Raw genomic sequence first — 13,601 nt, forward strand, 5'->3', positions numbered from 1 at the left:
CCAGTACATGCGTGACTTGCTGGGGACCCTGGGAGGGATTCTATTGGATTCCTCCTGGGGAAGTCTCGAAAAGAAGCCCATTGGGTCCAAGCTCCGGAAAGCAATTTTAAAATCGTGTCAAACCAGAAAACTGCATTTTTAGCGTTGATGCATCCCGCCCACTGTCATTATTACACCATGGGGAGCATTACCTCATATATAGCATACAGAAAGTATATAGAGAATACTTGCCAACTCTCCCTGAATGTCAGGGAGACTCCCTAATATAGCAGCAATCTCCGTGTTGCTTTTACAATCTCCCTGAAATGCTTTTTCAAAAGTAGACAAGTATAGCTTAGCGATGTAATGAACAGGAGCAGGGGGTGTAGGCCAATGCAGTGTAATGTGTATAACTGTGTGTAACAATACTTATGCAGATAGTATGTAGCACGCAGGATAATATACATAGAACGCAAATATTATCCTGGTGCTCATAATTGTCTGTGCGGTATTATGATGGTGTAAACCAAAGCATTCTACAGACATCCCCATTCCTATTGCACTTCAACAGGAGTAAGAGCGGACTAATAGGAGACTATATAGATACAGCTGGGTTATTACTACATTCAGGAATATACAGGGGTGTCTTAACAGAGGAGGGGGCCCGTGTGCACTCCCCGTGCGGGACCCCCTCCTCTCCCCCCGGTGGCCAGCCACCGGAGCATTACGCAGAACGCAGGAAACATGGCCACGGCAGCCATTTTCCTGCATTCTGTAGACTCTGGGCACTAGAGTGTACCCGGAGTCTACTGCGCAAGCGTAGAACACCGGAAAAATGGCCACGGTGGCCATTTTCCCGTGTTCTGAGTAGCGCCAACACCCGACGCGGGACCACGGACAGGTAAGTTAAAAAAAATATGGGTGCAGGGTGTGCGGTGCGGCCCCCCCCTGCACCCATTATAGATACGCCACTGGGAATATACCATAGATAAATCAATGGTCTTAGCTGCTCTCCCATGATTCTTCTATGGCTCTATTCAGCTCCTATCTATAATACAAGTCACTGTGTGTCCCCCTCACTGATGTCATTGCTCTCATCTCAAACCACATCCCCATAATAATAACAATAATAATAATAGTAAACGATGTATTCACAAAGACACATCTCCCAATATATGTTGGGTATCTATCACAGGTACAGGTGCATATGGTAATTTGCTCTGAGCTACATTAACCGTTAGGTTAAAGCGGTGTTAAAATAGTGATCAATAAATCACTATGTGGACAACAGCATACTACTGTTACTGCCCCACAGACCCCGTATGCAGCTTGCTCTGTGGTCAAGAGGCGTAACAGTGATCAGATCCGGTACGGTATTTTCAATTACACACAGCACAGAACATGAGTATGTACTAATGTGATAACTTTATCTGTTGACGTAGCCTATTTTCTGAATAAAGGCTATCTGCAGAGTGCAGCATCTGTTTTGTACACAATTATAGTTATCTATTAATACTCTTTTTTGATTAAAATGAAATAAAAAATAAAAAAACTTAAACCACATCTAAAAGATCCATAACTATAGGGGAAATTAGATATAACTACTTTAAAAGGCCCCTGTCTGAGTCTTTGCACAGGCACAGTTACACCTTTTGAAGACATTACAGATCCAGACATTGGGGGAAACCAACTGGACTTTTGTGACAAGTGACAATCAGCCATAGTTACGAAATAAATAAAAATGCAAAAAAACAACAACAAACAAACCTATTTTGAGCATCTGTATACTTCTACAAAATCAAACCATATAATCATTTTAGGTTTGGGTAAAATTAATGGTGGGAGTGGGGGGCGTTTCACTTTAATGAATGCAAACTCTAAAAAAAATGTAAAAACCCCCCTTCACCCTACTTTTGCCTGTTATGTAAAATGGATCCCAGTATGCTGCTATAAGGCAGCCTTGTTTGTGCTATACAAAAGCGACACAAAAGCTATTATGTCTTTATACATAATGGTCTCTTTAAGTGGTCTACACGAAGCTCCATAAACATGTAAATATCTGTTTTTCCTGAGAGAGAGAGATGTAAAGGTAAAATCTATATTATTCTAAGTTGTTGGTGTTTGCATCAATTCCACATCCCTGTAATAATATAGATCATTAAACTCTTCGATCATGGATCACAACAAATTCAAGAAAATCAATGAATAATCAGTATGTAAATCTGCAGGACGGGAACTGATGTATGCTGGTGCCTGAACAAGTGGGGTGGGTCACTTTCTCCTACTCCAGAGCTCCCTGTACACCGGATTTTATGCCGACATAAGGCCTTGATCAGAGGTGTACGCTAATGATGCCGCAACTGCGATTTCTACGCAGTGGCTGTGCGAAAATATGCAAGTGTCGCAGCCGCCTGAATTTGTATTGAGATGCCCACTGAATGGCCATTTTGGAAAGCACTAGATTAACCCATTTCTAGCCAGGTATCACATATTATATACTTCCTAATACTGATCATTTTAACTCACTGATGGTCATGGTTTCAGGCATCAACGGAGAGTTATTGGGGACATTTCCCTGTGTTATGACTCAAAAGGCTTCAATGTCTGACAAAGCTCAGGGCTTTTTTAAGAGCTTTTAGACTTTTGTTTCAGTGCCTTGTCCTTTATTTATTTTTATTACACCTGTTTCATTGGAAATGTGAGATCTTTCTTTATAAATGCAGTACAAAAAAAGTGGAATAACATTACTGAGTGCATTTTTTCTGCTATTTCACTACTGTGGCCAAATATAAGAGCAAACAGAATTTTACACACTCTGGACCTTATTCAGAGTCAGTCGCGAGCGCCGATGCGCTCGTAACCGTCTCGATGGTTAGGCCTGCACATGCGCAGTGGCCGCACTGCACGTGCGCAAGCCGAGGAGCAACAGAGAAACTCTGTAGCTCCGGAGCTCGCTACCAAAGGGGCGGCTGTTGATGTTGATCGACAGCTGCCCCCGTTTGGTAGGCGGGTCGGGGGGGGGTGGTTTCCATAATGGAGGCGTTCCTTTACGAATGCCTACCATTTGTGGGCGGCCGCACTGACATCTTCAGTGATGTCAGTGGGGAGCTTCCTGCTCCATCAGAGCAGAAAGCTCCCTGGGGCTTACGAGTGCCCAGACCCAACCTTAGGGTCTGGTCATAAGCCCCGATGGTCGCGATGGTGATCACCATCGTGACCATCAACCTGGTCGGTCGTTAAGCTGTGGGTGGTCATCTATCCCCACACTGCGACATTCTCACCTGTCCTGTCCGGCTCCCTACATCTCAGCTGCAGCACATGGTCTATAATGCTTCGCATTGGTCATTTATCCCCACACTGCGACATTCTCACCTGTCCTGTCCGACTCCCTACACCTCAGCTGCAGCACATGGTCTATAATGCTTCGCATTGGTCATTTATCCCCACACTGCGACATTCTCACCTGTCCTGTCCGACTCCCTACACCTCAGCTGCAGCACATGGTCTATAATGCTTCGAATTGGTCATTTATCCCCACACTGCGACATTCTCACCTGTCCTGTCCGGCTCCCTACATCTCAGCTGCAGCACATGGTCTATAATGCTTCGCATTGGTCATTTATCCCCACACTGCGACACTCTCACCTGTCCTGTCCGGCTCCCTACATCTCAGCTGCAGCACATGGTCTATAATGCTTCCCATTGGTCATTTATCCCCACACTGCGACATTCTCACCTGTCCTGTCCCACTCCCTACATCTCAGCTGCAGCACATGGTCTATAATGCTTCGCATTGGTCATTTATCCCCACACTGCGACACTCTCACCTGTCCTGTCCGACTCCCTACATCTCAGCTGCAGCACATGGTCTATAATGCTTCGCATTGGTCATTTATCCCCACACTGCGACACTCTCACCTGTCCTGTCCGACTCCCTACATGATACATCTCAGCTGCAGCTTCGCATTGGTCATTTATCGGTAAATTATGCATGATATGTACAATTAAATATTATATATATAATGCATATTTTACCCATAAATTACCAACAAAACTACCAACATATAAATTTTACCAAAATATTTTACTGATAAATTACCAACAAAACTAACACAATAAATCAAGTTTGGGAAGAAATCACCGCACTCCAGGGACACTTTGCTGGTGTGACAGCGCCCGGGCTTTTATAGCCTTCTTAGGGAAAAAAAATAAAATATATGCAAAACCCAGAGAGTTATTAGAGAGGGTTATTTCAATACAATCACCAGATACATCACTAAAGATGATTTATCTCTCTATATATCTACATCTATATCTATCTATCTATCTATATACATAATATACATATGTATGTATTATCTATATATAGATATATATAGATATAAATAAGATTTGGACGGCTGATCGGTAAAAAATGGAAGGGGGGACATATTTATGTATTTAAGGAGAGACCGGAGCTAATGCTTAAAATCTAAGCCTGTCCCTGAAGTTTAGGGATTACTGCGTGTCCCAGCCGTAGCCACTATTAAAATAAATGCAATTTGCTCTAGGAAGTGCATGAAATAGCATTGCTGCACCGTCATTATCGGAATGCATTACTGAGAGTGCATGTAGCATTCAATGTATTTTATTTGACAGCATTGTATTACAGCAGCATCGTGCCCGATAGTTGATTCAATAATTATTACTTTAAAATTAAGAATTATTTGATGTTTTTATATTCATAGCAGATGATTTAAAGTAGCATTGTGTATCACTAGACCATCATGTATTGTGCATTACATCATGCATTATATAGGCACTATACACAACGCTCATTATTTTTACCAATTACTTCCCTATAAGAGAGGTGAGAGAGATTACAAAAGAGCAGTGGAAATCCCCAACGTCAGTATAAACGTGGACAATAGTCACTTTGGAATTGGACATTCTGCTTAATATCTACAGTGCTATAAATACTTTTAAGTGGTGCTATAGATTATAATCTATACAAAGGTATGTTCATAAATATCCCAGAACGCTCAACTGAATACCAGACAAGACTGACATGATACAGATTTATTAGGACGTTTCCAAACAAAGTTCGTTTACAAGTGGGAAAACATAACTTATTAAATATTGGATAATAAAGGCCTTTCAGTAGCAATAGAGTTTATACAGGGCTATAATGACGTCCTATGTTTGTTTCCAAAGTAAAATATTTTATTTTAGCACTTTAAAGAGAGAATTCTACTGAGGGAGATTGGTGAGATTTTTAGCACATTTATCATAATACAAACAAATTAAATGTGACACTATGTGTGTGTGTGTGGGGGGGGGGAGGTGTATAAAAAAGTATTAAGTCACCAAATTCATTTCTGAATGAGACAAGTGTAAAGTAATAGGGAGTGTGTTTTTTATAAGACATTGGGGAAATGTCTTCACAGTGATATATGCAAATACAACTGTTAACTATGTAAGTTAAAGAAAAGTCATTATATATTATAAGTTACCTAAATATGATCAATTCATGAATAGTGGGAATCAGACAGATTGCCCTATTCTAACCAGATCTTCATAGTTGCATAAAAAGGATGTGTAATATATTTCTATTTAGACATTTATTTAAGTATTAATGTATTTATTCTCTCAGTTCTAAAAATATAAGATGTATATACAAAATAATTGTCTTTGTTTTTTTATTTAGTCTATTTTTATTCTTTTATGTTTTTTTTTTTTGTAACAGGGTTCCCAGAAAGCAAGTCATTTCAGAGAAATAAGATAACCTCTATTAACCATAGAGAGGTCAATGACTGAACGTTTTGGATGTTAAAAATACAACACAATCCCTATTAATCAATATAAGCAACTGTGACTCAGATTTACGTGTTTTCTCCCAGGTTGTGAAATGATTCACTATCAAAAAGATGTATCATTAGTATCTAGAGAATTGCTTTTTCTTTTCTTTGTGTTTTTAGGATACAATATAAAAAATACTATCAATCATTGTAATGCCTATATATAATAAATTAATGCATTAAGCAGTTTTTGTTTAACAAATTCACTTTTATTCCACATGTTCTTCTACAGAAAAAATTAAATATATTTTCATTGTTTTAGGAAAAAAAATATCTACATAGTCATATAAACAGCCTGAGGTATGCAGTCGTACGACATTTACAAAAACATATGTAAATTATATACACTATATACAATGCAAAATACAAACAGTAAACTTTATGGTGTCGCTTTAGTATCAGATCACCCCTTTGTACAAACAAAATATATATTTTTTTTTATTGGAAATGTTTTATTAAAAAAAACAGAAAACATTCTGCACAAATATTTCACAAGAATCACAGTGATAAGTCAAGCCATGCTTGGCCTTGTAGTTCCACAGTGGTTATAGAGCCTCATAATTCTAATTCTTATTTATAGGCATTCTAGATATAAAATGTTAAGTGAAGTTGAGTTAGGATCTACACAACCCCATATGTATCAATTACTGTAGGCACTTGTTGAATATTAATATAAGTCAAATATATTACAAGTAAAAATATTTAAATTAAAGACACAGGTGTAGATTTACTAGATATTGTAGAAAGCAAAATGTAGGTGTTTCTCATAGCAACCAATCAGATACCAGCTATCTATCTCTAGACTCCACTTCATGCATGTAAACTAGAATCTTATTAGTTACCATTTTTTTAAGCCATCCACGTTTTTTTTTAGAAGTAAATCTGCCCCACAAAAGACTGACCATGACCTGACAAACCATTATTTCAACTGCAGCTAAGGCACTGTATATCATATCCTCTTCCTTACCCCGTGATGCCATTTAGGGGTGCCAAGTCCAGCTTCTGTTAAAGTGCAAGCTGATTATAGGTCCTTTGTGAGACAGGAATCAGTGGGTGCACTTGTAATATCCTTTGTCACCTTCAATGTCCACTTCTTCATCAGAATTCTCTGAAATGTCTGTGTCCAGATTTTCCTGTGAATTGGGAGATGGGGAGCACTGTGACCCATCTATAGAGGAATCTTTATTTTTCTGCTCAATACTCAAACAGTTCTGACCTTCCTCACAGTCATTATCTAGACTTTCGGTTTCTTCTTTCTTATTTCCCTGGGGGTTCTCCTAAAATAGAAAATTCAGTTAGCAATTTAATGAACTACAGCCTCCCTAACACGAAACCACAACAACCTGTACACCAACCAGTGTTGTGATAGTAAAATTCTGAAACCTCACAGAACACTATTATCATGCAAGCACTGTTAGTCATTTTGTAATGAATATGAGGTTATACTTCATTGCCTGCACCTTTACTTGAAAATCATAAATACTTATTTTGGGTTGTTTATGGCCTTCCACCCTCAAACACCCACATATCACATTCTAAAAGATTTTTATATTTTTACATGACAATAGCTGTCTTTTTATTTTAACACAATTAGATTTGCAGACACTGTATACAGTATTATGTGTTATCATGTACTTATAACCACTTATATAGCTCCAGGCTATTCTGTTGAGCTTTATAATCAAAGCATTTTATTTTCTGGAATCAGAATAATACTGACAGTCGATGGATAATGCCTGTCAGCCCCAAAAGCTTTCTCTATCAGAATAACCAGCATATGAGCAGAAATTCAATGTTTAAATCCATATTATAGATAAACTTCGTTGCGCACATAAAACAGAGGAAGGGGGGAGGGATTCAGTTCCCTCCTGTACTAGTTCCAAGACAGTTTTTAAAATGTTACAAACAAGATACTGGAGTATTATTTAAGTTAGTAACGTTATTTTATTGCTATGTGTTTTGCACAAGTACAGTTGATGTATTTAGGGATTTGTTCCATATTTCCTGTAACCTTCACCAAATGGCTATGCATTTACACAAGCACTTTGGATGTTTCCATGCTCACTTCTCATTGTCTTGTTATTCCCCCTTCATTAGTTGATTTGTTACTTGTAACACTCTATCCAGTTACAAAAAGTCACTTTGTTCACAATAGGGAGCAATGATCAAATAATAACTAGAAAGGACAAGTTAATAAAAAGCTATATATATATATATATATATATATATATATATATATATATATATATAAAACCAACAAACACGTAAAAATAAACATAGAAGTTACTTATTGAACCATAAAAAAAGTTAATAATTAGCCTTCATAATTCGCATGTAACATAGTGTGCAGTAGGGTAGGTCCTAATGATGTTGTGCCTATAATAAGATGGCTGTAAGTGCAGGAAGTAAATATATTGTCACATTAATGCCAATAAATGATACACCACAAAACTACACAGAGATAGAATACTGTTATGTGTGCAGTACCAGCCTATGACCTCTTGTAGGAACATTAGAAAACTACATAACCAAATAAATAATGTCCATTTCTGAAGCAGCTTTGCCAAACATGTATTCTACCTACGCACAGTACGATTATGAGAGTATCCACAATAAAAAAATCCCTGAGCGTCTATAAGCATTCTGACTCTGTATAATGGTAGAATATACAGTGGTTATAGCTTATTAGTGAAACAACAACCAAATTATTTTAATACACTATTATTATTTTAATAAACCTCTGGTTGTCAGTGTATGCTGACACTTGTAGTCCCACAACAGCTACAGAGACATGGATTGCTTACCCTCGAGTCTAGACAGCTAATTGCCAAACTCTGTGTACAGTATGGAGGTGTTAAAGGGACAACTTTAGGGTCTATTCAGCGTTGCCAGTCAAAACACCGATTTTAGGTAGTCGTGTAATTAAACAGGTTTAATACATGTACAGTGGTAATCAGATAAACAGCATATGGGTTTACACAACAATTAGTGGCCAGTATAATAGTCCCTGTGGGTGCAGCATAGACTATGCTATCTATCTCGTCCTATTTAGGAGCTTTTAGCATTATTGCTGCATGAGTGCCCCCTGGATTCCTGGCAGGGCTGTTTGTCTTACTAATCAAGGTGAAGGGTTTACACAGCCATCCAAATGACTTCAGCACACAACGGGGAATGGCTGATCACATTAAAAGATAACTTGATTAAAATGAGTCTCTGCATAGAGACGAAGGCATTTACTCTACCTGCTTCAGACGTCTCCATTTGGCTCTTCTGTTCTGAAACCATGTCTTCACCTGGAGAAGAGGAAATATCAATTATCAGCACAGGAAAAAGTACAATACACATGTTAATGATATCAAGAATTGTTATTGTGTAATAAAAATACTAAAATATCATAAAAAATAAGAAACAATATAAAGAGAAAATAATAATAATAATAATAATAATCGATTGTAGATATTATTATTACTAAAACTAGAATAATGGTAACGATTATTATTATTATTATTATTATTATTATTATTATAATTATAATACAATAATTTATTATGTGTTACATAACGCTATATGTTATTATTATTTTTTTAGTATTATTTAACACAATATAAACAAAAATATATATATTTCTAGACAAGAGAGCATCATGTTAAATAAATATTTATCACTATTTTCTCTTTCATTTTTTAGTAAGCCTTTTTATTTTTTATGGTAAATATTTGTTGCAGAATGAAAATAAATCAGATGTGTATGATTGTATCATTGGGTTTCAGATACATAGTGGTTGCGGTTGGTGCAGTCCTGTGGACCAGTAGGAGGTTGTGTTACCTGTCTCTCACTGAGCTGCAGCATCTTGGCCAATCTTTTCCTTTCAGGAGGAGACAGATATTTCTGCGTCTCAAACTTTTTCTCCAGCTCAATAGTCTGGTCGTTGGAGAACCTCACTTGCCCCCCTTTCCTCTTGTGGAGCGGCCGCTGGATGAAAGGGCTCCAGAGGAGAGGTTTACCTGGAAAGCACACAGAATGCATCTAATACAACATGCACAGGTGTAGCTGCATACGTGTAACAGCCTGCACCATAGCGGAATTTACCTATTACTGTCCCCAACTCTGCATGCACACAGTGTAAATTATATATATATTAATATATATATATATATATATATATATAAATATATATATATACCTACATGTATACATACATATATACACACCTACATATATATGTGTGTTTGTGTGTATTTATGATTGTGAAATTACCACTATTTGCATTATTTTTATTTGTATTGTCGAAGTGTGGGAAAGATCAGCATACACATAATTGTGTTACTCTATAGTATGTGTAGGAAGTGAGAGAGGGCTTTAGGGATTGTGCTGTTGATAAGAGGTGAACTTGAGTCTGTGGTTACACACACCACATTGTACAGCCCATATATAGGGCTGACATATCTATGTATCTCCAGCTGCTATAGAACTACATCTCCCAGTATGCCCTGAGAGCCAGTTGCCTGCTGGGATTTATAGTTCCTTGATGTTGCTGAATATGATGTGTGCCAGTTACAGTGAGCAGAGTATGTGTCCACACTTCCGTGAATGTGTTTGCTGCTGGGTCTCTGTCTTCCTCCTAATCAGCCTTCTTTCTAATCTACTGTAAACCAATATGCGCTATACTCATTGCAAATGTCATAGGGCTGGGTTAGACAGGATTCACAAGGAAAGCTATGAATATCCAAATGTAAGATTGTATTCAGTTATTATGTCAAAGTTATAAACCACTATTTATTTTAGTCATCACTCCAGAAGTGCCTGATGTACTGTGATTTACCAGCTTTAGTTGTGACCAATAAAATACACAAAGGCCAAAGCACATCTTGTAATTACACACAAAGCAGCCTGATTACAACAGTATGGCCATTGTCACCACGTATTAGTGTGAAGATTATAGTTATTGGCATTATTCAGATGAGATAATTATTATTTAACAATGTAATATATATATATATATATATATATATATATAACACATTGTATGCACGCATATATATGAACAGTGTGTATATATATATATATATATATATATATATATATAATTGCAGTGTCATCCATATAACAATTGAGATGAGTATACCCGAGTGTGCAATATAAACACATGCACTGCTGTAACTCTTTAAGGGGATTTATGAATTTGCGCTATTCACATGGAATTCAGCAAAGCATGGGGGACGTTTAGCAAGTTAGGTTATTATTCGTTTATATGCCTTAAATATTTAAGAAAAATAAGGGTCATTGTGTAGCACAAATCTATTTTAAAGCTATATGTAGCTTGGCTCCTGTACACACATATGTATTGGTGTACAGTTATGTAAGTATAGTACAACATGCACACAGTGGGCTGAACAGGCAGACTCTCAGATCATGCTGACCTGTGTGTGTGTGTGCGCTGCACCGGGTCATCCTGCAACCCCTGGCCTGCAACTGTGTGGCTGTGGGCAGTTGCGCAAGGCTCTGCTTGCGTCAGGTGGAGCTCGGCAAGGCTCTGCTTGCGTCACATAGAGCTCTGCAAGTACACAACTAGCAGAAAAATAGGAAGCTAGTGGGTATTTCAGCCACTGCAGAGACTCATCCCACACAGAGGAAATGAACAATATCAGAAAAACGGATCCTGGCTATCAGAAGCCGAGTGTTTCCTGAATATGTCTGTATTGAGGATGTCGATAAAATAATCAGCAGTGTGCACGGATTCCGGAGAGGAGGCAGCCAGGAAAGCACTTAGCAGCTTCAGAGGCCAGATTCCCTGCTATCAAGAGCTCAAGGTTTCCTGTATGAACGGAAAGGGGGTTAGTCTGCACCCCTCAGACCAGTCCGGGATAACCAGCACCACTGCCAGGCACTGCTTGTTCAGTCTCAGGAAAAACGCAAAAAGACGCAGCCAAGACGCAGCCTGACGCACTCTACTATCTCCCCCATTACTTCTCAACGAACCTGCAGCAATATATTCACCATGTCTGAAAAATAATGTTACCAGTATGAGCACATTGTTACCAGAGAAAGAAATAAGCCTCAGGGAGACTGAACACTGCGATACAATGTAGAAAGTTATTATCTTGTATTAGCGGTCACTAGCCCATTCTTGACACATACAAGTCCAGTTTGACAATATTATTATTTTTATTTGGGGGGGGGGGCTTGTTGTGGGTTTGTTTTTGAGTTTTTTGTTTGTATGATTTTTTTTATGTGTGTATTTCTTCAGAACTTAGATTATATCAGCTTTGTTTGCTGGAAAGAACCCTGCCCGTATTTCTGAGGGATGTGAATTTCTGCGGTTTGCTTTGAGATAAAACTAAAAACGGGTTCAGGGAGCTACAAATCAAAACAGCCACAAAGCAATATATATATATAAAGATTTCTTTCTTTTACTCCTCATCGCAGAGATGAAGTGACACACGTTACTATGCAGATTAGTCACAAGAACGGCCAGGAAATCGGGGACAGATGGGAGATATGACCTGTTATTAGTCTTACTGACATAGGGACTCTACATATAGATGTCAGTAAGAGCTGCAGATACCGTGTATGGGCAGAGCTGTGCTATAGAATTTCCCCTATAATGTAACCATAGAAATAAAATGCATCCAGCCAGCACTCACATTAAAATTAATTATGAAAAAAATAAAAAATAAAACGAAATGATGAAGCAGGAGTGCCTCTGGACTTACCCATGGAGTCGTGCCTGATGAGGGCATGGGTATACTCGCTCATGGGCCGGGAGAAGGGATACAGAGGGTTTTGGAAGGTGCTGGTGCCATAGGAAGCGGCCAAGGCTGCCTGGTGGGTAAAGGCTGGGTGGATAGGCGTGGGTTCATAGATAGGGGTCCTGTAGGTTGCCACCAAGCTGGTAAAGGATGAGTTAGGAGAGGGCATGGTAGGGGTGGGCATGATTGGGCTTCCATTAGAGGCTACATTCCTTCCCAGGATGTCATCGATGTAGAAAGGCGTGGGGTGCACAGGCTGCAGGGGGGTGGGTGCATACAAGGGCACACTGAGAGCCATGGCAGAGGAGCTGGGGTGCTGGTACTGCATTGCTGCGGCTCCTCACTGCTCCCCTCTGCTGTCACTCTCTACAGCAGTCCTGGGGGTGAGATGTAATCCACCTGGGCGCAGATCTGTCCGCAGCCGGGGACAGCTGGGGTTTAAATGGTTCCAGAGGCGAGATCCCGGCTGACTGACATATAACCAACCCTGCAGCAGCCCTCCATGGGTTTCTATTGGCAGTGGGCGGCCCCACCGTGGTCTCTGTGCACTTCCTGCCCTGTGCCCAGGAGATCCTCATTGGCTGGGAGGAGGTAACCCTGCCCCTGGAATGCCCATCTTGTAGTATAGTGCCAATCACAGGCTGCTAATAATATGTAGCAAGGTAATGAGAGAGAGCCTGCAGACTATCACTATATCTAATGATGGATTATTGTACCCATGCTGCCTGTGCATTTATCTCATGCTGTGTCTGTCACTACAAGACCAGTGGTGTTATTGTTATTGCATGCTATAGCCATCTGATATATAGATAGATTGCTATCTATAAATATATAGAAATAAATATATAGATATATATCATGGCATCATATAGTATATTTAAATACAACAAAATTAAGACAAGTGTGTATTTTTATTTTATTCTTTGTAAATACTGTATACACCTGCTGTATTGTATACACATCCCACCCGTGGGCTGGGGATTCGTCTTCCTTCCCTGATATGAACTTCTCTGGATGTTCACCAGGCTACATGGAA

The 13,601-nt window shown here is 39.0% G+C and overlaps 1 protein-coding gene across 1 annotated transcript; it reads right to left on the bottom strand.

Annotated features, from left to right (window-relative positions):
- Positions 1 to 6,035: 6,035 nt before the first annotated feature.
- On the bottom strand, positions 6,036 to 13,023 carry HHEX (hematopoietically expressed homeobox). The gene is made up of 4 exons (XM_088476993.1): positions 12,530 to 13,023; positions 9,642 to 9,820; positions 9,059 to 9,109; positions 6,036 to 7,093 (listed from the first exon to the last, which is right to left on the bottom strand). Exons 1-4 carry the CDS (start codon positions 12,891 to 12,893, stop codon positions 6,863 to 6,865), a joined length of 825 nt encoding a protein of 274 aa, XP_088333119.1. The 5' UTR covers positions 12,894 to 13,023; the 3' UTR covers positions 6,036 to 6,862.
- Positions 13,024 to 13,601: the final 578 nt, after the last annotated feature.

Source organism: Taudactylus pleione, unplaced genomic scaffold (assembly GCF_031769625.1).
Source record: "Taudactylus pleione unplaced genomic scaffold, aTauple2 ptg000198l, whole genome shotgun sequence".
NCBI classification, from domain to species: domain Eukaryota; kingdom Metazoa; phylum Chordata; class Amphibia; order Anura; family Myobatrachidae; genus Taudactylus; species Taudactylus pleione.

Bases quoted from the DNA above. Each gene is read 5' to 3' on its own strand.
- HHEX (XM_088476993.1), bottom strand. From the start codon at position 12,893: ATGCAGTACCAGCACCCCAGCTCCTCTGCCATGGCTCTCAGTGTGCCC. The intron at 9,821-12,529 runs GTAAGTCCAGAG...TGTGCTTTCCAG, and splicing joins CATCAGGCACGACTCCATGG to GTAAACCTCTCCTCTGGAGC. The intron at 7,094-9,058 runs GTAGAGTAAATG...TTTCTATTTTAG, and splicing joins AATGGAGACGTCTGAAGCAG to GAGAACCCCCAGGGAAATAA.